The sequence below is a fragment of the Colias croceus genome, chromosome 10, assembly GCF_905220415.1.
Source record: "Colias croceus chromosome 10, ilColCroc2.1".
NCBI lineage: Eukaryota > Metazoa > Arthropoda > Insecta > Lepidoptera > Pieridae > Colias > Colias croceus.
The window spans coordinates 3822408-3847613 of record NC_059546.1 but is presented as its reverse complement, the minus strand read 5'-3'; the positions used below and the strand labels follow the sequence as shown (position 1 = coordinate 3847613).

General features: G+C 32.9%; 2 protein-coding genes across 2 annotated transcripts; both read left to right on the top strand.

Annotated features, from left to right (window-relative positions):
- The first annotated feature begins 18292 nt into the window (after positions 1 to 18292).
- LOC123695004 (homeobox protein 10-like) lies at positions 18293 to 20300 on the top strand. The gene is made up of 3 exons (XM_045640683.1): positions 18293 to 18943; positions 19212 to 19278; positions 19365 to 20300. Exons 1-3 carry the CDS (start codon positions 18293 to 18295, stop codon positions 20297 to 20299), a joined length of 1653 nt encoding a protein of 550 aa, XP_045496639.1. The 3' UTR covers position 20300.
- Positions 20301 to 20889: 589 nt separating this feature from the next.
- LOC123695196 lies at positions 20890 to 22014 on the top strand. Its single transcript, XM_045640960.1, has one exon. It carries the CDS (start codon positions 20890 to 20892, stop codon positions 22012 to 22014), a length of 1125 nt encoding a protein of 374 aa, XP_045496916.1.
- Positions 22015 to 25206: the final 3192 nt, after the last annotated feature.

The following is a 25206-nucleotide window of genomic DNA, read 5'->3' as shown; positions in this document are numbered from 1 at the left end:
CTTATAGCTTGGTTGAAACAATCGCTTAAGGTATGATTCAATTTTTCTTTAATGCATTTAATTGCTTTTGTGGTAATACCATCAAGACCTGTACTACAGTTTGAATTAAGGTTATTTATAATTTTTAAAATTTCATTAGGTGTACACGGATCAAAAGTGGATAATTCGTACTTTTTTGATGGTGATTTAGGTAAGGTTGAGGAAGAGTTGGTTTGATATTGTAGGGGTATTAAATTTGCTAGACGAGATCCTATTGTAGAAAAATATTGATTAAATATTTGGCATATTTCATTTGGCTCGGTAATATATTCAGAATTTATAAGTAATTTAGTAGGTAAAGTACATTTTACAGTTTTGTTATTAGCTAATTTATTTACTAAAGTCCATAATTTCTTGGGTTTTTTTATATTCCTTGTAAATTCTTGGTAATAGTAAGAATCTTTTGTGTCTTGAATAAATTTTTTTACCTTTATTTTTTGAGTGTTAAATTTTATTTGAAGGTTTTTATTTTTAGGGTTGTTTTTTAGTTGAGACCATAATAAATTTCTTTCGTTAATTTCTGTTAAAATTGCTTTGTTTATCCAGTCTTTTCGGGGCAGATTTAGAAATTTAGTTTTAGTAATCTTACTTTTATCTATAATAGATTTAATTTTATTTTCTAATATTGTATAATCTTTGTTTATTTCAGTATCAACTATAGAGTCAGACAGGGATGATAATCTTTCGTAATTAATTGCTTTATATTGAGTTTTAACACTTTTTGGGGGTAAATATTTTTTTAATTCTACGTATATGTGCTTATGGTCGGAAATACATGAGTTTATTATTGCGAAATGAAAATTATCATTTTGAAGGTTCGTACTTACATGGTCAATGATAGATTTTTTTGAAGAGTCTCTTGTGCTGTATTTTTTAGTTAGTTTATTGAGTAATATATGTCCATTACACTTAAGAGTATATTTGTATAGTTTGGTATTTTTATCTTTTGTTAACAAGTCGATATTAAAATCTCCAAAAATAATAGCTCTGTGCCTTTGTTGTAATTGCGATTCATACATTTCAAGGAATTTTTGACAGTTAGTATAGCCCGGTTTATAGATAACGCCTACATCAATTTTACATCGTTCTAAACTTATCCATAAGTAATTGTTCCCTTCCTCGTATCGTGATTCAATAAGATTGTGTTTTAAATCGTTGTGGATGTATGCTGAGACTCCACCTCCTCTTGCGTCAGTCCGGTAGTTAAAATAATGTGTGTAATTATCAATATTTAATTCTGAAGCTTGCGCATCAGAATTTATCCAAGTTTCAGTAATTAGAATTACGTGGATAGGTTTTATTAATGAGCTCAGGATACATTTTACTTCATCTAGTTTACCTTTTTTTCTTATGCTTCGCGCATTGAAGTATATAAATCTAAGCCTGGATCGGGAGAGTTGCAAATTTTCATAGCTGTCTAGTATTTCGTAGGAGTTGATATTTTGGTTGTTTGTCTTTAAATTTATTTCTAGTTTTTTGACATAATTTTCTTTATAGTAGGCATTCCGTTAATGTATTTTATTGTGAGATCTGTTTCTCCTTCACCAATGCGACGGTTTAGTTCATCCTGTAAACTTTTAAGATATTTTTCCTGAGCTGGCGTTTGATCACTAAAAGCTTTAATATTGTTGGGTAGTTTATTTTTGTTACGTAGGATTATTTTAGCAGATTCAATTGTGTCATAGCAAACCTTTATTCTACGATTTTTCCCCGGTGAATACTTGCCAATTCTATATATATTTACTGGCTTCGGTAGGTCTGAACTTATTAGCGAGGTAATTTTTAAAATTTCGTAGTTGTCTTTAGATATCCTCTCCTCTGAGTTATAAGATGTCGATTCTGGGAAACCAGCAAAAATTACATTTTTTTCGCGGCTTTTTCTGTCTCGTAGTTCCTTGATTAAGTGTTCATTAATATGTAGTTGATTTTTAGACGTAAAACCCGATGGATTGGATGACTGATTTATTGATTGAAGATTTAACTCCAGTGATTTTATTTTACTCTCACCCTGGTTGATCTGGGATTCTAATTGAGAAATAGTACTCTTCAATATGTTTTGTTCAGTAATTATCATACATGCTGATGACTTAATTTCATTGATTTGATTCGTATTTTGGCGAATTAAATTCAAGGATTGTTCGTTGGACGATTTAATTTCGGTAATTTGTGTTTTTACCTCAGAAATGTTTTCATGAATTTTGTTTATTATTTGTTCGTTTGAGCAAACATATTTTTCAAGTAATGTACTAATACGGCTCAACTCCGAGCGAATATCCTTCATATCATCACTACATCTGCAATCTTGTTCTAGCGGTTGTTTCCGTTTTCTGTAAGTGATTTGAGTATCAGTTGACGTAGAACTCGTTGAAAACGAACTTAGCTTCGATAGATCGGGATGCGATCCACCGGCAGTACCCACTGCACCACTGCTGGTTAAACGTGTTGGCGATCGGCGTACACTCATATTTACTCCGCAATGGATAATTTGTGCACGAATATGAGTCGTTCTACGGTGCGTGCAGGACAAAAAATTGCAATTGTCTTGCTCCCGCTTGAAACGCTCGCTGTGTTTCGAACGTAAATTGAAATGATATAAATACCAAACACTTATTATGCAACTTGAATTCTTATTATCATGTAAATAATTATTAAAATCGCAAAGCACTTTATAGTAAAAAGTAATACACGTCTATTCTGATTCACTAACGAACGATGACTCTCTTATTCAAAACACCTTATTGTTCACCTACGACACCACGAAATAGATCCAAAAATGTGTCCCTATCTTCAGCCGTTTGGTCGCTGGGCGTACGACAATTTGTTAGTCAGTCAATGTAGAGGTAAATAATACTAATGTTTAGGTCTCATTTTCTATGTCGACTGTCGACTTTCGAGAATCGAGTGTGAATTTTCTTACGGATATTATGCTTAGTAGTTAGTACCTGGATAATTAAATTTTTAGATTTGGTTAGGTACCTTCCAGGTCAAAGCCTGGGTGGGGCAAGCGCCCCACCCTGCCCCACCGTGCTACGCCCATGAGCATGGACGTATTCGTTTTGTAACTCTGTCACAAAAAAACTGACTAGATGAATTTGGATGATACCTACTTGGAAATGATAGAAATGATGTAGGTTATGTACTAGAATAACACATAAGCCAAAGAAACACTTGCTTTTGCCAACACTTTGGACACTATGTTATATGAGCTCAGTCATTATATTATATTATCAATTTTGGTATAATACGAGGTTAGTGATATAGTCACATAGTCATATAATATATACCAGGTCAGTAACATAGTCATGTACAATAAGGGCAGTAATATTGTCATAGTCATAACAACAGATTGTTAGGATTATCTCGCGTCACAGGTATTAAACGTGGACCATAAATTCGTGTCCTGTCCGCGTGGAATCCACCGATAACTCACGGCTACGTACATGTCATATAATTTACTGGGTGCTAAGATGATTACATAATATGACGAATTGTAAATTAGAATATATTTGTGATTTTTTAAACTGATAGGCCTTTGTGTGTGAATAGGGAGTAGGGTTTTAAACAGTTCGTAGATATAAATCTGCAATTTTAACCAACGATTTGGATTATTTTGTGATAGTTATAAATTAATGTCTTATGTATTAGTATAATTGTTCAAATTGAGCTATACTTAGACGAATTCTTAATTGAAACATCGATAGTCAATAGTGACAAAACACTTTTTACATCAAAGACTAATTCAAAATCTGTACATTTATAAGTATTACACTTTGTTAGCAGAGCACACTGCACAGTATTGTCGGTTTTCTTAAATAAATAACTGCTCTTGGCTGTTGGTAGTCAAATAAAAACTGCGAACGAGTTCATGGCCTCAATACAACGAACATTCAATTAGTTAAATATTTAGTTATTGTTATGACCTCGACCCATACAGAATAAACCCTCAATTTAAAAATAAACAATAATTTATAGTGTTCAATTTATCAAAACTCTCAAGTTCTGAAAATAGCACGCCTAATTAGCCAAGTGATTTATAATATTTCTAGTTTTTATTAAAAACACGAAATCAAATTTCGACAATAAAAAGAAGCTAAAATGTAGGATTATAAATTTACTATGTCTAGTCTTAAGATGTAACTTGAACTAAGTAAGTACCTATTAACACATTAAAGTACCCAGATAATTTATAAAATCAAAATATGATATACCTATTGTAAGATCTCCATAGTAGGATTAATTTAAATATGATACAAACACGGCAAAATCAAATAACTTCTTAACCCAATTCAACCTAAAACAACACACAGAGCAGATGGCATCACATCGAACACAAATACAAAATAAATGCACTAAACACACAGAGTAAAACAAATAGATTCAGTTTCGAACCAGATCCGCTTAGTGAAGCCCCATTAACTACCATGCATTGGGCGTCCGCCAATTTAATGTGTAACTTGGCTCGGCAAACTGTAATCCCTTGGTTAATGGACGTTATGATTGAGTAACAAGCTATATAAAAATGTTCTGGATCCATCATTGAGGATCCGATACATGTTGTGCTGTGAGATCTTGTTTTGTAACTCATATTTCAGTTAATACAAAACATACTTTGATAGTTTTTCATGTAGCTGTAGTAAAGAATTTTTAACAGTTAATTGACATTTGCATATGTTATAAAATTACAACAATATCGTTGATGTGTTTAAAATTATCCGTAAATACAGAATCCTTGATATAAAACTTATAAATTAACATCCCTAAATAGAGTCTCTAAACAAAATGATGGCTTGAGGCGATATAAAACTGTATGAACCAAGAAAACTCTAACGAAAAGACAGGATTTTTATACATTTATACTTAGTTTAATATTAAATGAAACTAGAAGGTTTTGCTTCCAAATTTATGAGATTCTTTGTAATGAGCTTTGTGGCTCGTACTGCACTTATAGTGCCTAATTACTCCTATCCATTCGTTCCTAAATGTTAATAATGTAGAAGATATGTGCTTCCTACCATTACCGGCACTTAGAGACGTACAATTTTAACTCGTTTCAAGAAGGACATCGATTTGCTCCGTAGCTAAAACAGGTTAATTAAGAATATATAAAATTATCTTCTTATGATTATACATACAGTTCCTATAAAATTGCTTTTAATAATATTGTAGTCAATTTTAATTCAAGTAGGTAATTTTTTTCTCGTGTGCCAAGTTCATACCAACAAACACCTCGTTTCCTATATGCAACTTGTACCTATTTGACTTTGAAAAATTTATGAAAATTTATACCCTATTATATCCAGAGGAGTTTACCAGTTACAATCTTTATGTACATGCTGTAACAGCCGTTAACAGCGAGGCGCGACTGAATTAATTGTGAATTTACGATGTCATTAACTTGATGCAGAAATAGTGCAGCGAAGGATGGATAGAACGCAAATTGTACGAGAAATGTTTCTTGTTATTATAAACTCAGTTTTTATATTAACAAGGAAACAACATAGAAATAGTATTTTGTAGTAAAACAATTATTATTAAACGTGGTTATTGACTAATTGTCTCATAAATGTTATGCTGATTTTATATAGACTAAGCAAAATTTAATCGCAACTGATTTCAAAATACAAGCTGTTCGAGTGTGATCGAAACAGAATTTTATTTTGTTCTAGTCACACAAAATAAAATTTTATTTACGAAGATATATTGCGTTATTGATGTTCACGTGTATTATTATAAGGATGAATGTGAAGATTTTTGGCATGAAACGTAGTTCCTCTTTATTGCAAAAAGCGACTGAACGGATTCACTAGATATAAGATAACATAGATTTACTCTGTAGTTAATAAATGATGAAAGATGATAATCGTAGACGTGATAAATAGCAATAAAGAAATTTTCTCATACTCCAAACATAATCTAAGTTAAATCGAAATCTTTAAAAATCTTATCGGTGCTTCGTGTAAAATATTTGACCATTACTTTGATATAATAGCTACACTGTTGCCTTAAATCCCCTGAATTTATGGATTGACTTCGTATATATATTTCTAGAAGGAATATGAACTCAGTAACTTGGAAATATTAGTCGAACTATAAAAAGTATCGTTTATAATTTACGGTTTGTCTATATTAGATATACTCATACGGTTCCAATCTTTTCTTTTCTATGTTCTTCTCTATTTTCTTCGTTATTCTGCACCCTGCCTGCCTGGTCTATAGTATTTTATGCTCTACGATTATTCGGCTTTCATAGTTTATGACTAGGTTCATTTCAATAGTTAATTCTCACCACCGTCTTGGGCATAAAGCATTGTAACGTCACCTGCGTTACAAGCGTTTATTATTGGAGGTAAAACACCGTTTATATTCTGCGAACGGTACTGTGTCTATAAATCAGAGCGATAATAATTATACGGCACCCATTTGTAGCTATAGGGTGAATGGAGGTGATACAACGACAACAGTTTGCAATTTCATTGGATTATAGTTGAATAACGTCTACGATATGTATTCGTTAAAGTTACGTGTGTTACTGCTGTTTGTGATACTTTATTTATTATGATTTTTAAAACAGCTTGTATGTGAATTTAGTTCGGATCCTTGACAAACTTTTCCCGATTTTATTTTCAGTACAACCATTAAATTTGATACCTATAGTGAATAAAAAAAAACAATTGAAGTATCGTACTGTATACTAAATATTAAGTTTACATTGAACGATTGTAATAAAGATGCGTCAAATAAACAACTAAAAATAAGAAAAAAAATTACAAGGAACATTTGAAATGATACAGTTTACCGCAGTACCTACCCTCGTCAACAATAATGCAATTATCGCGAACTCGGGAACACGAGTTGTGAACATAGCTAATAGATTCGATTCAACAACTTTATGCCAACGTCATCTTATGTTCGAGCCTTTATGTATTTTCAGGACGAAACTGATTTGTGTGAATATTTTTTTGTCATTTATATAATAGTTAGGTACCTATGATCATTATGATGCCAAATGTACGTATTAAACTGAGAAGCCAAAAATTCTTTTTTTAATTTCTTCTGGCGAAGAATTCTGGAATAATTCCGAAGAAAGAAATATATTTCTTCTTTCTTCAATATTTATTTTCAAATAATCTCGCTTTGATTCTCATCATGATGAAGGAAAGCAGTTTAAGAAAAATATTATTGAAAATTCAGAAAATTGGATAAAAGCTTATCTCTTAACACTGTTACATGTAATTACGTCGAAAAAAACGTGCTACGAGACACTATCAAGCTACCTTGATAGTGTCTCGTAGCACGTTTTTTTGGTTGGCATACCTACGTATCTTCAGTTTACTTCTCTACTCAAGTTATTGAGCAATTACTGAGTTACTTAGTTTCATAATATCTATAGGTGTTTCTGAACCTTATCATAAAAAAAAATACTTTACCATAGAAGTTATTTTTATTTAATTCAAACTTTCTTATTTTACTGTTCGGTTTTTCCAAAACTTTCAATCTATTTTATAGCTGTATTCGCTTCTGATCAAATTATTCATGTTATCAACATTGAGATCAACACTTGTCTTCAATATTCAACTCGTATGCTTGTGACCTATGATATATAAAAAAGCTAGATACGTTACCCGCTCTCTATTTTGGCAAGAAAAAACTCAGCTAAGTGCCCGAGTTTCATTTAGTCACGCACCATTCAGCGTCGTGGCTGGACGTTCTTTTTGTATTTTAATCGGCAGTTGTTATTACGAAGTACATGAGTGAGACATGTATTAAGTCTCGTGCGTGAGAGTGAAAGAGAGAACAACTGTATTGGTGATAATGCGTTAGTAAGTAGGTATGTATTAATTACGCTGTTTTTTAGTGCAATGATATTGGCGTATGCCGCGTCTACTAGTATAATAGGTCATTGCTTGTGACACGTAAATATTTCAAGAGGCATTATCCGGTAGGAAATAAACGTTTTGTCTCAGATAACAATAATTCTAAAGATAGACTACATTTTTGGTTGCATCTGCATTCTTGTAGACCGTGATTTATTGAATACATGCATGATGCAATGGTTACCATAGACATTATATTTTGTTTTGTGTTGTTTTGATCTGAATTTAGCAAAGCATATTATTGAATATCGATTTGTTATCGATTGTTTATGTTCATGCAATTGTTCAGTGTTAACAATTTATTAAAACAAATAGTTAATGTAGTTATATATAACTATAGCAAAGAAATATTCACAAAAAATTATAATATAAAGTGAAAAAACTAAAACCCAACTACGACAATAACCGGCGCTGAAAAAGTATAAAACAAGATTTCAGAATACTGAACTGAACAAAGTTGCTAATGTAGTTGCAAGTAAATGGACACAGTAGACTCTACCAAGATGCCTTCGTTGTAAATTGACAATAATGTCATACAATACTATTCTGAAGTATGCAATATTCCACTATGTAAAGATAAATTTTCATGTTTGGAAAGGCGTAGTCACACGTTACATAATATACCTATCTACCGTAGCACTTCAACAACGTGTGACTACGCCTTTCCAAGCATGAAAATTTATCTTTACATAGTGGAATATTGCATACTTCAGAATAGTATTGTATGACATTATTGTCAATTTACAACGAAGGCATCTTGGTAGAGTCTACTGTGTCCATTTACTTGCAACTACATTAGCAACTTTGTTCAGTTCAGTATTCTGAAATCTTGTTTTATACTTTTTCAGCGCCGGTTATTGTCGTAGTTGGGTTTTAGTTTTTTCACTTTATATTATTTGTACTATTTTGGTGTTAAAGTGTATTTGGGGGCATAATATTAACAAAAGTTAAACTGATGAACTAATAAAGATGTGAATTATATGCAATCAGCCCATGAATGCAGGTAAAGTCACGAGCAAATGTTAGTAATATATATATATATATTCAAAATATACAAGGAAAGCGCTTTCAAATGATACCAAACACGGGATATTTATCTTAACTTTATTTTTTTACTTTGTATGTTTTGTCCGATAGAGGACGCCACATTAGATTTTGTGAAACCCCATATAGCCTATAACCAGCGGACAATTAAGACGCTTCTAATGATATGTCATTTGTCAAATTCTGATTAGTAGTTTAGACGTTACGAGGGAACAGATGAACATACATACATACATACATAGCCTGTCAAAATCATAACCCTCCTTTTGCTTTGCCGTAGTCGGGTAATAAAATAACTAGGTTTCCGCCCGCGGCTTCGCCCGCGCAGTCAAATAAAAACCCGCATTAGTTCCCGTTCCCGTGGGATTTTCGGGATTGCGTCATTTTCCCGGGATAAAAAGTAGCCTATGTCCTTTCTCGGGTATCAAAATATCTCCATACCAAATTTCATGAAAATTGGTTCAGTAGTTTAGGCGTGATTGAGTAACAGACAGACAGACAGACAGAGTTACTTTCGTATTTATAATATTAGTATGGATTAAAATTAAATTAAATGAAAAATTCATAATATATAATTATATGTATAGTATATTACCTACTAGAAGTTTTTAAAATTGCTTGAGCAGTCAGACATATTAGGTACCCACTTATTTGGTAACCACGATTTGTCGTATTCACAATGCTTAGGTATATTAGGCAGGTCTACCGTGTAAGCAACGTTCACTACACACACTAAATTCATCCTAAATAATTTTTGACCGCCAGCCCGCAAAAATATATATACAAACTTCAATAGAACCCCTATTAAGAATATAACAAACGAAGTAGCTGTCACCGCATTTCGTCCGTGGGACCCTTTCTGAACATACCCTTTTTATCTCCACTCATTCGACCCTCACAAACTTTCGTAGAAATCATCGCTCCAATCCCACCCTTTAATACTATTAGATTCCTTACATGAAATAATGCAAATATAAGATATTTAATATGACTCGTCAAGTGGGAAAATATGTTTCTTATTACTTCCAAATTCTACGGGAATATAACCTTATTATCACGTATCTGTTATTACGTACTAAACATTATATCAGATTTTAATCAACGTACACAAATGTTTTATAGGTAACATTTTTCCAACTGTCGCACAGTTTTACATGATCAATATTTCACGAATTCCAAAGACATAAATAAGTTTGGACTATTGCCTAACGAATTCGATACAAACTGTATTTGTCACTCGCATAAATTTCGCTTGAAATAACTGAATCCAGACGCCCCTATACAGATTATACAAAGTTTTATAATATTGGATTTTCGTAGGCGACAATCAAATTACCATATTTTATTATAACGCCTTCTTGTTTTAGGCAAACAGCTTATTCTATCGGAGCGTCAAATGTTACACAAAATAGGAAATTGTTGGCAATCCCGAGATGCGTACCATGTCTCAAAATATGTTACGCGAATTATTCAGTTTTTGCTTCTGCCGAGATCATCGGTTGTCTCAACACGACCGTCGTAACCAACATAGTGGTGATTTCCGAAAATGAACTTACTGTTCAACGACTTATGGTCCAAAAAATGTTTTCATACGAAGATAAAATATGCCTAATAAGTAGGCTTAGATTTGTTCTTTTACTCTCGCGGTGGGATTTGAGCGGTTTTGTTAAATGTTCGGCTTGTTCACGATGACGGAACGGAAAAAATTTCTTATCTCTCTGAAACACGGTTGAAAAACAGATTCGTCTTAGGCTTTTCTATTTTAATGATCTTGGAAGTAGGTTAGGCAAAATTCGGGCATCTACAAGAATGAAAAGTTTTATGGTTTAGCATTTTTAACTTTTTATTGTTTCATCGACAAAAGTTTAAAATTTTAATTTTCTAAAAACATAATCCAATAACGATTATATTGAATAGGTACTAAATCTTATCAAAAATTTGCCAAACTTAATAATTCATACGAATTTTTTAACAAATATACAATCAAAAGTTCACATAGATACACCTCCTCTACGAGCTAAAAATGACTCTCAATAGATGAGTGCAGCAATAAATTGGGCACCTTCGGACCCGCACTAACTCTTCGATTACAAGCGACCCGCGAATTGCCGCTGAACAGAACTTAATGAAGATTTAAATGAAACTTACCCTTTTAAAATATTATTTATAGGTACATTATGGGTACATTATTGTACATAGAATTAAGTACATACAATAGATGTAATCCTTAAAAAGTGATGGAACAGAATAATTTATTAATTACGTATCAAGCAAGGTTTTATATTCAATCATTGTAAAACTACCTACCTAACTATGGATAGTTTATCTGTAGTAGTGTAGTTTTTATTTATTTATTTACAGGACGTTTAGAGAAGAAACCTCGATACTTTCCCAAAGTTTCTAGATATACCTAATTTATACATGTCTAAAAACGTACTCAATTTTAATTTCATTTCTACATCATTTTGATCAACGAGAAAAAATTGTATTTATAAAAATTGAAATATTGTAACAAATAAAGCATCTTACCGCACTATCGATAAATATTCTGTTGAATTTAGACATTAATTCTTCTTATCGGCAGGTCCCAGATTCCAATTCATAGAGCCTGTTATCTACGACCGGGACACTCCGTATATTTAGTCGATTCAGATTTATAGCAAACTTATATACCTGGGAGGTTCAACGAACTAGAAAGTATTATGAAACGTTGTTAGAGCCTCTACATCCTGAAAATAAAAAAAAAACATAAAATAAGAAATACAAACATACCATTTTAAAGAATAATAGTAATATTATAATGCAAATTCGAATAAAATGAACCTTTTCAACCAAGATTGATGATAATAGAAGAGAGCATCTCTAAATGATAAACTCATAAGGTTCACCACAAATCGTTAATTCCCTGCAATGTCTGATTTAAATATTCCAAGTCTTTACTCTGAAGAGATATTCCGAAGATGTAAGAGAAAATTTTGCAACGAAAATGTGACCGATCATACGACGTACTGTTATTGTGTCGCGACATTGAGAAGGAGTGGGACAAAGATACGTATTGTAGGAGTGCAATAGAGAGAGACATACCTTTTGGTAGTTCATATTGATCTTTTACCCGCCATTTTAGCCTGTGCCATTTTCGCTCCGGGCGTCACATGTACGCCAGGGCATGTCTGAAAAAATAACAAAACGTTTTTATTCAGCTATCACTTTAAATTTTAATAAACACCCGAAGGATTCCTTTATTCCCACAATCGCATTTTATGATAAGCCAATGACGAGAAAACGGTATCACAGAATAGGTTTTCATTATAAAAGCAGTTTCATTCTGAGAGGTCCCCGTTTTCTGGGACCGTAAAGATTTAAGCGAAGAATATTATTTAGGAATATTTCAATCGCAAATCTTCTTGCAATGTTAAACAATGTGATTGCTTTTGAATAACTCTCATTGTTGTTGCCGTGATATTGGATGCCAATAAAAAGTAACGCGAATAATAAATTCGGAAACAAAATTCGCGCTGCGCTGTTTACGCGTAGGTAGCAATTACACCTCCCGCAGCGTAGCGGAACTTTTTCATTTTGATATATGAAAATTAAAAAATATTTTCCGTAAACATTTGTATATTTAGGATGTAAGCGTATTTGCTGTGTTAATTAAACACATCGGATGGAAATATGAGGAGATTATGCTCGTTTACGCTTGCATTGCTTACAAAGATAATTAATACTAAAGGAAATATAGGAATATTTCATTATACATTTTAATTAATGCAACTGTTCTACAAGCTTTTCTTCTGTCTTCTTTTGTAGAAAGAGCAAATGATAATGTATAATCCTTTTATTTCTTTTATAAGCTCGATTTATAGCTTCATCTTAGGCTATATTGTTTTGTAAAAATATGTGGAATAAAGAATTTATATGGCTATAAATAATGGAGCCTATTATCCTCTATGAACATAATGTATTTCTACATTTCATAATAAAAATTACTTAATCTACTTACAAGTAAAATCATTGATCTCATTTCACTTTACTGCTACGAAAATGTGAGCGGCCTTATCCACAAATTATCTAATTATTTCACAAATCGTAAAACATGAATAATTATCCTTGTTTTATTTTCTCCGCCAGATTACTGACTCTGGCATAAAAAATAAATTATCCCGTCTATAATTGGACGGTAAATTTTATAGCCATCATAAAATTACCATGAAACACTGCAAATAGCTTTTCAAATCAGCATTTTGTTCAGCCATTGTGAATGCATTTTTCTGTTGCATGCCAGAACTAAAAATTGAGGTTTTAAAAAGTTTGTTTTAAAATTGAGTTTGTCGTATATTTGTATAGGTATCTGGTAATTATAGTATGCTCTTGTGGTATAAATAGTGCCTATTAATTATTATAAATTTATTATTTTCACTATGGGATAACATCTTGTCATTTTTTATGATAAAGACGGGAATCATTATTCCCGTACTAAGAATATATGTAATTATATTGCTTTTTGCGGGTTTAAGTCTGTTGTTCTCTCATAATTATAAAAAGTCATGTTATTTTTTATAACAAAAAGGTAGATACTTATTAGTATGGATTTAACCATTATTGTAGCAATATTCTATACGTTTAATCTTCGAGTAGTGTCAATTCCGTTCTAAAATCCCAGCTGAACAACTTTAATAAACAAATAAATTAGATACGTCCCTACTCATTCCATCCCTTCAATACATGATATACGACTTTAAAATTAGCACGCATATTCATAGCAGTTAGCACTATTATTCACAGGCGATCGATACTGGGCGAACAATAAAAGGCTTAACAAACTCAGCTAGTTGGTATCTACAGATCTGGCATGAGTTCAGAACTATGGTGCTAACGTGAGCATTTCGTACATCTGTCAGCATATGAACGCTCAGACGTTTTTAATATAATTTCTTGTTACATATGAAAAGCGTGATCGTTGGTTATTACTTGCCAAGATGGTATTTATAAGTTGTATGAATAGATGTGTATTATTTTATAGCGATACTAATTTTATTGTGCTTCGTGATTGATACTTTTTTACGATTTGCCTCACCCTGCGATTTTAAAAATTGTTCACGTTATAGTACCTACCTAAATTTACAAAATATATAAATACTTCTTCGTGTTCAAAATCATTGAAAATCAAGAGCTTTCACTGCTTTAATATTGGTATAGGTAGTATGGTCTCTATATCATAGTGGCTTCGTAACATCTATTAAAAAGCCTACATCTTTATCCAATACAATTATGTCAATGTCTTTGCATATATAAATTATTTATTTATTTATATAAATCAGCCTCAAAGTCCCGTTCACACTGTTTTTGTACACGAAATGAGATATTAAACAAGACAACGCTGCATCATGCCCAAACAATAACAATTGCCACTCAAAATTAATACTAAGCGTGTCTAAACTATTTACAACTTGTATCCCATATAAGTTACTCCAATAATGTAATACTTAGGTTGCGACGGGCGCAAACTTTCCCAAACTTCGGCTGCAGAATCTGGCACGAAACTATGAACGGACAGCTTAACACCGTCTGTAAATTTGCAAGAGCAAAATTAATTCCGTTGCCAACGTTTTGCGCAACGATTTATTTTTTTAATTTTTACGTGAAACTTCATGAAGCTCGTGTTTTATGTGAACTTATTTTGGTTTCTTTTTTACGAACTGTTGTCTAAAGTTTATAATTAAAGTTAGATTATTTGATAAGCTATGTTTCACCCACATTTTACCGATCTTTTGTAAAATATCTCTTTATAAGACGTATTATTAGGTACCTAGATATATCGTTAAATTACGACTTAAGCTACGTTTAATTTACCACATTCCCAGACCCCATAATAACTGTAATGATCAAATAGTTTGGAAAATCCAAAAGTGCACGCCTCATAATCTCATCCTTTACAATAAAATTGATTATTTATAAAGAGTACACTATAAATATAAAAAAGAAATAAAATAAAACAGTTGGAAAAGTAAAGAAAGCGGTACCGTAATAATTGAGCTATTTTTCTTGTGGCCCCACCTAGATGTGAAACTGCGCAGGTTTAAGGGACTGACTACCAACTTATTTTTTTAAACCTTGGCTTATAGTATAAAGAATCGAGTTTATAATGGTGAATTTTGAGTACACTATAAATATAAAAAATAAAATAAAATAAAGAATATAATATATAGATATACTAAAATTATGGAGGACAGTCGATATTTTTTTTTTTGTTTATTTAATAACAATTAAACCACATCGAATCAGACCCTGAAAAATGAAAGGGTTCTATTCCTGAGCATACTCAAGCGTATGAGAAAAAAAAAGACTCCATTAGTAAAGTATTTCGGTCGCTATCGTGTTAACAAGAAAATCCTCCGCACATACAGACACACGGACGTCCAAGACAGAACTTTTTAAAACTGTTTTTTAACTAGTTTAAATAACAAAAATGACATCAAAAATATCATGAATGTTAAAAATAGTGTTTTTTCTTAATATGTGTGTGTATGTATTATCTTACAAGTGCAATGTATGATACATAAAGACATTTTAAGTTTGAAAAATCAGATGTTTTGCGCGAAGTGACAGTAGTACCCACCTCAACGCTTCGCTTATGAGGCGTGCAATAAGATGCATTATATTTTCAAACCCCCTGTATGAAATCAATGAAAATATAAACTTTAAAAACATCTTTGTGTATGTGTGTGTTCATACCACGATATTGTGCCAATTAGATTATTCATACATATTCATTACAATATAATTATAAAGCAGTTGGTCAACACTTCAACAGACATCATATCGTATACAAATTATAATTTATACGGCGTAAACTTTTCCTTCATCCTTATCCAATTTGATATCAAATGTACTTCATTTGTAGTTACAGCATAAAACATAATATATTATACCCACCCTAGACTTGAATCGATTTTTTATTTTTACAAAAATGGCGGTAGGCTTAGATGGAATTATAATAGATCAGCTATCTGAACATAGATGGCGTGATATTTACCATTACCAAGACCATTACTATAAGAATATATTCTTGAATTTTTATTTTCTTATTGACATAAATTCAACAGGCTACTTAAACAACCTGAATAACCAACAAATAATGTACCTAAATAATAGTAAGTACAATTATTTTACAAAGCAATTCACCATGAAACCAAACAGAAGAACTGTTACTAACGCCATCTATTCAAATATAGCAGGTTTATGAAAGCCTACAAAATCCTCTAGAACCTTAAAGTAAGTTTCTAAACTAGAAACAATTGCTCGTTTGTGCTATTTGATAAAAATCACCGAACATTATGAAGATGTCGTTCTTATCAAACACATGTTTATTCATTTATAACTAATGACATAAATACAAAATGTAAATACTTACTCAGTTGTTTTTAATCATATTTACACGTCGCGAACTGCTGTGATTCCAAACGTATCCAAACAATCACTATTTTTTAATTATCACGTCAAACAAAACCACAGATGAAGAATAATTTTTGAAATTGGAATGTTGAAAATTCCATTCTTTAATTTTTATTTATTTAAAGTTGTAACCCACAGTCCATAGCCACTACCAACAACAAACTGTTGATAATTCTAGCCATCTTCTACTCAACGTTTGAATCATTTCTCTTTGGCGGGAACAGATGCATTTCAGCTTGCCATCTCGCTCTCACATGCACCTAACAAATAAGTGCATCTCACAGAAGTCGATTAAAGTAGGACCATTACTGTGAGAACAAAAAAGGGTCCCCTTTGAGTAAATTGTAATATATCATCGCCTTGACATTATAGGCTTGGGGCATTTGTGCCGAATCGTCGAGTTAAGTCAACGAATTGCGAAGTTTGTAATCATCAAAATATTAATCTCATGAACTTAAGTATTTTAAAATGTTTCTGTAGATTAAACAGAATAGGTATAAACAACCATCAAGACTACATATGTCTAGGATTATCTGTGGTCAAGTTATAAAAAAAAAGATTCTAATCCCTGAAAAAAAAGCTTTTTGAAAATTCATTTATAATCTTTTTATAATAGACCTTAAAAAGTTTTTATTGAAAAGAGATTAATTATCTAATAATATTTTATTGAAATATGAATCACTCACTTAATATTTAAAAAATACCATTTTGTGAGATAAATTTCAAAAGGAAAAGAATGTATAGTGTATTTTGCTTTTACAATATAGTGTAAAATCTGCTTTAATATCTACAGGGTGATCACAAAATTAATCCACGGACGCTCCAAAGTTGCACGGGTCAGAGTCATTTATCAAACTATAACAAAGGAGCCACTGAGCAGCTGACTGCAACTATGAGAAGAACAGAATCGTCAATAAAAGGAATAAAACGCTTATTCTATAAATTATGGCTAATTCCAGGATATAATTTTTATGAATAAACATTTGTGTTTAAGTTTTCCTATTCTCTAGTTACGATTGAAATTTCATATTTTACAAAAATATTATTTTGTATATGTCGCAGTCATCTTGTTGAATCTGCTTTTTGATTGAATGACTAGCGCGTTCATTGAATAACGCCATTTAATACAAAACTTATGGTTTAATTTACTGTTAGTATATTTATGTCGATATCTTTTCGTATCTGCCTAAAAAATCTGCGGTCACATAAAGTTATATAAGAATGTTTTATCTTAACGACATTACAATCAACGCAGGTATCTATTTTATTATATATTTACTTTTTAGGGTTGTACACAATATAATCGATATTGTATATAATTTACTACTTATACAAATTATATACAATATTTATTATACAAAATATAAGAACGTAGCCATGAACGGCAAAGTTAATATTGGGTTCGGCACAGTATATAAAATACTTCCCTATCTTTTTACAACGACTCCAATAAATAAAATTCAAAATGAATCTAATTTATTTTTAAGTAGGAAGTTTGGCTTATGTTGTTGAATAAACAAAACAATAAACATTGTTTGAAATAAATGTCATTTAGTTGTTTTGACTTAGGTGTCCCCATAAAGATTTATCGACGAGCGTTTGGCTACCGAACTGCATTTTAAACTATTATCTAGTGTCCGTTTGGCGTTTACTATCAGGGAGTCGGTATGTCCGTCTTATCGGTAGCACACAAAGAACTCTACGACGTCAAAATATAGCACACAAACGAACAAAGTCATTACCAAATTAACGACATTCAGGTATAGAAAAAAGCATTTAGTAAACAAATCTTTAACAGTGCGGTCGCCTTATTGTTTTGTGAACGTGTGTAAGTGAACCTTAGTTAATTTTTTGAGGTGTGCCGAACTAAATGAGCCAACGCAATGTCTACGATGTCACCGTCTCCGCCGCAGAGCACACGTTCAGACGAGGATTCGAATGATTCCCTATCGTCGGAATTCTCTTCCGAAATCACACCCAAAAACACCGTTCTGACATTGGAACAAATGACTCAGAACAATTTCTACAAAGTTAGTGCACTTACATCACATGGAGTTGAAGACATACTTGCGGACGGCTCTAGTTATAATGTTCACGATGGTTCATTTCAAGTTTGTAAAACAGAAGGTGTAGCTTCCGTCCCAAATTCATTTGTACATGATTATAATTCTCGGGATTCTACCGCCTTTACTATACACGATATCCTAGGACTACAACAGTCATATAGTACTAACGCTCAAGAGGATAATATACAACGATATGAATATCAAATACCCCAATATGATAATATCAGTAATAGTTCAAACAATAATTACGCATCAGGTGCAGAAGAAGTTATATCAGAAGAATGTGGAAACAAAAATGAAAACATATTATATTCAGGTCATTCACAAATGGAAGACCAAATAATATACCACAGAAATTACTCTAATGAGAACATGCAATGTCACCATAGGGACGAATTAGGTAACGATATCACAAAAGATGCTGATGTTGAAATCAACGACCTGAACGAGTCCAACTTTTCCAACCAGGTAACTATATCAAATTTGAAATAAACCTTAATGGCACGGAGATAGATACCACATAGTGATTAGTTAATATCGGAATGAACGTCACTTATTGGTGTGATTTACCGCAAGTCAACCGGATTTTTAATGACAATTTAATATTTTTGTAGATTGTGTCAATTAATAATTGGAACGTTGATATTTTCATTCGCGTCTTGGCTGTTATATTAGAAACAACTCAGTATTCAATCTAAGTATTATTTTAATTTAAATATCGTATAATTTCTTTCAGAATACCACATGGTGTGATAAAGTTGTAATCAATAATCCTACTGCATCAGCATCATCCATATCAAACGGTATGTATTTTAAGATTATAAATGACGCAATTTATTGAAAATATTTATATTTAAATCAATCTAATATATGGTTTTCTTTTTTTCAGATATGTCTTCTGATGCATCATATCAAAAAGGATTTACAAAAAGGGCTAGAACTGCATATACAAGTTCTCAACTAGTTGAACTCGAAAATGAATTTCATCAAAACCGCTATCTGTGCCGACCTCGTCGAATAGAGCTGGCAAATTATTTGCAGTTATCAGAGCGGCAAATCAAAATATGGTTTCAAAACAGGAGAATGAAGTACAAAAAAGACAACAAGCATAACAAACCTTCGTCATCTGTGGACGATAACAGCCCATCGACAAGTTCCAAAGAATTATCACCGAGTCAAGATCACAAATTAAGCCATGGGAGGAGTTGTGGGGGACATGATAGACATAGACGCTTGTTATCTGACGGCCATTCGAGTCACCATAAAATCTATCTATCGCCTAATGAATCAACACCGAGACCACCAGAATATTCACCACAGAACGCATTAAAAACTGTGATAAAAAGTCCTCAAAGCACGTTGGATTTGCCCTCCTATACGCCAAACTTAACTTATTCGACATATTACTCAGCGGGCTCAGGCAGAGCCGCTTACTCACCGATGGCCGAAGTTTATCGTTACAATGGCGATGAATCATTACAGCCAAATTCTAGTTCCCTATCTACGTTGCCACCGGACAGTTACGTGCCTAACGGAGTCAACTTCAAATTAAGTGATGATATGATGCGTTATCCTACAAGTGCATCGTACTACAATTCTTTATCTACGGGGGTTGTGATGCCGCCTTCTTCTTCAGATGTTTATGGATATTCGTCGAGTATACCCACGTTGCCGTCTCCCTATGAAGACAATTTGCTGAATAGATCATCCAACATAGCACTGAATCAAGATGCTTACTTCTCCTATATACCAACTTCAGAAACTTCTAGTCAAAACACTACGTCTGCTGTAAATAAATTCTCTTCATCGTACATATCATTGTAAAAATAAATTCTGTTTTATAATTACTTGTTTTAACTTAATATTTTAAAAGAGACATTGTATATGTTTTGATGTTATTTGATGATGAGGCACTTTGCCTTACTTAATTTGTTTTTATAATTGTGTTTCTAAAATGAAAGAGTGTACTTAATGTATAAATAAATATATTATTTAGTTCTGCAAAAGTATTTTAATTCCCATTTCATGAATTTAAATGTTGTTTTGTTAATTAAAATATTTTTGAATAAAAAATTAACTCAGTTGAATAAGTAGTACATATTGCATACTCCAGAAGAATTTATGTAATGATATCAATTAACAAGTATCTTGTTACATAACCTCATATCAAAAAAATACTTCTCTCCTTTTTTACTTCTAAACAATGAAATTATCAACTAATGATACAAATTCGATAAATTACAATTATGGGGTTTTTATAAACTATTAGTACAAATAAACCAGTTCATTCCTCGTCGCGGCGTTCGTGCGAGTGGTCGCGTCTGTATTTCTCTGCGGGATATTAGTTTGTTTTTGGTCTTGTGTATAAACTTGGACACGCTCGAGCGTGACGGTGCTGAGCGCACGGCGCCAGCATGTCACATGCGGATAGTAACAGTGTGTGTGTGAGTGAGTATGAAGAGGCGGATCCTAGGAAAGATTTAAATAATGTGTTAATCGATGAAGTAGTAAGATCGAATATTAATAATACGATGCAGGAAAGTGTGGAATGTGAGAATGTGGAACAGAACAGAAAGAGGACTAGGACAGTTGAGGGGAGTGATGATACTTCAGAGGAGGGGTGGAATGTGGTCTCGCGATCTCGGAAGGCGGTACGGAGGTTGAGCGGAACGTCAGAGGAAAGAGTGGATGTGTGCGTAACTAGCACTAAGCAGCTTCCTAAACAATTAACGCTAGCGAAATTATTTAAAAATAATAATATAAAGGGAGTTAAGCGAGTCAAATACACACATAGTTATAAAATGATAGTAACCTTTGACGAGAACATTTACGCTCAATCTCTGATCGAGTGCAAAACATTTAAAGATATGGAGTGGAGATGTTACAAAACTTCGGAGGTGGGTGTGTCTTACGGGGTTATCCGGGATATAGATTTAGAGGCTAGTGACGAGGATATTTTAAGTAACCTTAAGTGTGAACGTGAAATAGTGGCAATTAAACGACTCAATAAACGAAATTTTGATGGGACCGCGTCTTGGATTAAATGCGAAGCACTTCGGCTGGGATTCAAAGGAAATTCTATTCCATCTCATGTTTTCCTTTATGGCCTCGGAATTAAAGTGGACCCCTATATTTTTCCGGTGACGCAATGTTCTCGGTGCTGGAAATACGGACATAGCCGATTCCAATGTTCGTCGACTAAAGTGATTTGCCCGAAGTGTTCTCGCGATCATGAAAATTGTGACACGATGGTATTTAAATGTGTGAACTGTTCCGGTAATCACATGGCCTTGCAGAAGGTATGTCCAGTCTTTCAGACAGAAAGAAGACTTAGAGAGCTTATGTCGCAGTTTAATTGCACATTCAAGAAGGCACTTTCATTATACGTCCCACCGTCACCAGCACCTGGGAATAACGCTAACCCCGAGCCTCATCAAATTGATTTAGACGAATTCCCCTGTCTGGGACCTGGGTGGGGACCCAAAATGAAGAGAATTCACATAATAAAGAGGAAGAGGAGGATAGGCCGAGAGAGTTAATGTCTCAATTATTTACGATACCCAAAAACAAAAGGAGCATATTAAAAAAAAAGAGACAGTATCGTCCACCATCTCCATTCAATACTCCGGAAGCTCCACAGACCGAAATGAATTGGAGTGAGGATTCTGAAAGAAATGAGGAACGGGAGGGAGACCAGGAACACGTCAAGAAATCAAGTAGGGACAGTTTTAAGGATTTAAGTTTCTTTCGGTTTCTTTCACGTTTATATAAAATAGCTACATGCAAGGATTCCTTAGAGGTAAAGATACAACGTGTTGTTATTATGTGTACTGAATGGGTGTTACATAAATTGATGAGTGGAATTACTGCAAAGTCTGTATTTAGCTCATTTTGTGATGATGGATAGTGAGTCTATTAATGTAAGTATAGGTATCATGCAATGGAATTGTCAGAGTTTAAGACCGAAAGCTAAATCTTTAGAATCATTATTGAGCCAAGAAAAAATTCATGTAGCCGTTTTAAGTGAAACGTGGTTAGCACCCGATTCTTTTTTTAAAATTAGTAATTATGTAATTCACAGATCAGACAGAGCCGATGCTTATGGTGGCGTGGCTATTCTTTTGCATAAGTCTATTAGAGGTTATAGTACGGGAGCTAGCAACGTTAAAAAAAAGTCATTTTAGTATAGTTGGGTTTTTGATATACTGTTTCTCTTGCTATTTCGGTTAGAGTCCGGGCTGTCTGGCTGGCCGCAGTGGTTGCGTTTATTAGTGCGCATCTTATCTGCACAGGAAAATATCCTTAATTTAAAGTCATTTTTTAACGCGTAATTTTTAATCTTTTGCCTTTAGATAGATCCATCAGACATAATTTTTTTATTGCAAGACGTTTTTTTCGTTGTAAAATAGGTGCCATACGCAATTTTTATTTCAAAATAACTAAAATGTCATCGAAATAAGTGAAATTACATCAACATGAGTCCGCTTAAAAGGTAAGTAATAACTTTATTATTTATATTATATTATCCTTTTTTAATACTTATATTGAATAATTAGTAAACTAATATTTTTAATAGATGGTTTCATAATTATAAATATGAATTTGATGATATTTGTATTTTCTAGTGCTTAATTTTACGCGAGTATTATACATTTTGAAATTAAAGACTTGGGAAAATAATACAATGAATAAATCGCGTTTAAAATCCGTTAAAAAGTCTTTAATTTCTTGATGATATTTGGTTTTACATTAACGTCCTATTTGAGGTTCGTTGGGAAAAAGGAGGCGATATGGTAGATTGTTGTAATAAAACTGTAAATAGTAAAATGAATATTATGTATAGTATAAGTAACACAGTGATTACTTATCCTTCACTGGGACTCATGTTGATGGAATTTCACTTATTTCGATGATATTTTAATTATTTTGAAATAAAAATTGCGTCTGGCACCTATTTAACAACGAAAAAAACGTCTTGCAATAAAAAATGTATGTCTAATGGATCTATCTAAAGGCAAACGATTAAAAATTACGCGTTAAAAAATGACTTTAAATTAAGGATATTTTCCTGTGCAGATAAGATGCGCACTATTAAACGCAACCACTGCGGCCAGCCAGACAGCCCGGACTGTAACCGAAATAGCAAGAGGAACAGCATATCAAAGAACCAACTATACTAAAATGCTCACTTGTCAACGTTGCTACCTCCTAGAATATTATAATTGTAATTCACATTGTTCAAATACAGGAATTGAATTATTACATATACGGGTTTTAAATTGTCAGCATATTGAGAATGTAATATCTGTTTATTGCCCGGCCGGTATATCAACAACACAAAACGATTGGGACTATATTTTTTCTTTTACAAATAGCAAATCACTAATTTTAGGAGATTTTAACGCTCATCATACTTCTTGGTCCAACAAAGTAGATCGTAGAGGTACACTTATTTTCGATTCTATGTTAGAACACAATTTTGCCTGTTTAAATAACGGAGACGCAACAAGAATAAGGTATGTCAATGGATTATTGCTGGAGTCATCACCAGATGTCTCATTTGTCTCTTCTGATTTAGCTACTTATTTTACCTGGAATGTAAGTAATGAATCTCTTGGCAGCGATCACCTCATTATTAAATTAACCTCTCCTATACGAGTTGTTCCTAATCATGAAACGATTAAAATACGTAATTTTAAAAGAAGCGACTGGAAGTCGTATGCTTTATTTTTAGAAAATACTTTTAACGATTACAGCAATCCGGAAAATATACAGGAATTTTATGATTTTTTTGAACGCGCGTTAAAGTCTGCTGCTGATAGATTTATCCCTTATATTAAATTTCCGAAACATCCTTGTAATAAATTTATTCCTAAATGCTACTGGAATCCAAACTTATCCAAAGCGGTAGCCGAGCGTCGTTTGGCTTTGGCTAATCTCAGGCGTAACCCATCTGCAGAAAATTTAGATACATTGCATGAAAAAATCAGTAACGCTCAAAGGCTAATTAGGAAGGCCAAGAGTCAGGCGTGGCAGAAGTTTTGTTCGTCTATTGACGAAACAACTTCAGCCTCTAATATGTGGCAACAAATGCGGTGGATTAAAGGCCATGCCTCAAAGTCTAGCAACAACTGTGTGGATAAAGAGAAGGTTGTAGATTTACTCAATAGCCTAACACCCGATTATGCGTTACCCCCACAACCACGGTTTTGTTCAGCAAACAGTAATTTAGAGTCTTATATCACATTGCAATTCAATAAAAAGTTCAGACACTGCTCCGGGGCGCGACGATATAAGCTTTTCTATGATTAAAAATCTTCCTGATTTTGGCAAAATTCTATTGATTAAATTATATAATTTGGTATTTAGCTCCGGTGTCATACCAACACAGTGGCGTCAGGTTAAGATAATTCCCATACCCAAGCCTAACAGGGATTCGAATTCTATTTTATCTTTTAGACCTATTTCTCTTATCTCTTGTGTTTGTAAAATCTTTCATACTATTTTGAACAAAAGGCTTGAATGGTATTTGGAACACGAATTGCTGCTTCCGCAAAATATGGTGGGCTTTCGTAGGGGGCGGTCGTGCTTAAGCAGTCTCACTCGGTTAGTGTCCCAAATCCAAATTGGTTTTTCTAAAAATTTATTTACTGTAGCTTGCTTTATAGATATAGATAATGCCTATAATAATGTAGACGTCACTTCTTTATTAAATATTTTAGATTCATTGG

Excerpts from the sequence above, each read along its gene's own strand:
- LOC123695004 (XM_045640683.1), top strand. The coding sequence starts at position 18,293 with ATGTCTACGATGTCACCGTCTCCGCCGCAGAGCACACGTTCAGACGAG. Across the intron at positions 18,944-19,211 it reads AGTCCAACTTTTCCAACCAG|AATACCACATGGTGTGATAA; the intron begins GTAACTATATCA and ends AATTTCTTTCAG. Across the intron at positions 19,279-19,364 it reads AGCATCATCCATATCAAACG|ATATGTCTTCTGATGCATCA; the intron begins GTATGTATTTTA and ends TCTTTTTTTCAG.
- LOC123695196 (XM_045640960.1), top strand. The coding sequence starts at position 20,890 with ATGTCACATGCGGATAGTAACAGTGTGTGTGTGAGTGAGTATGAAGAG.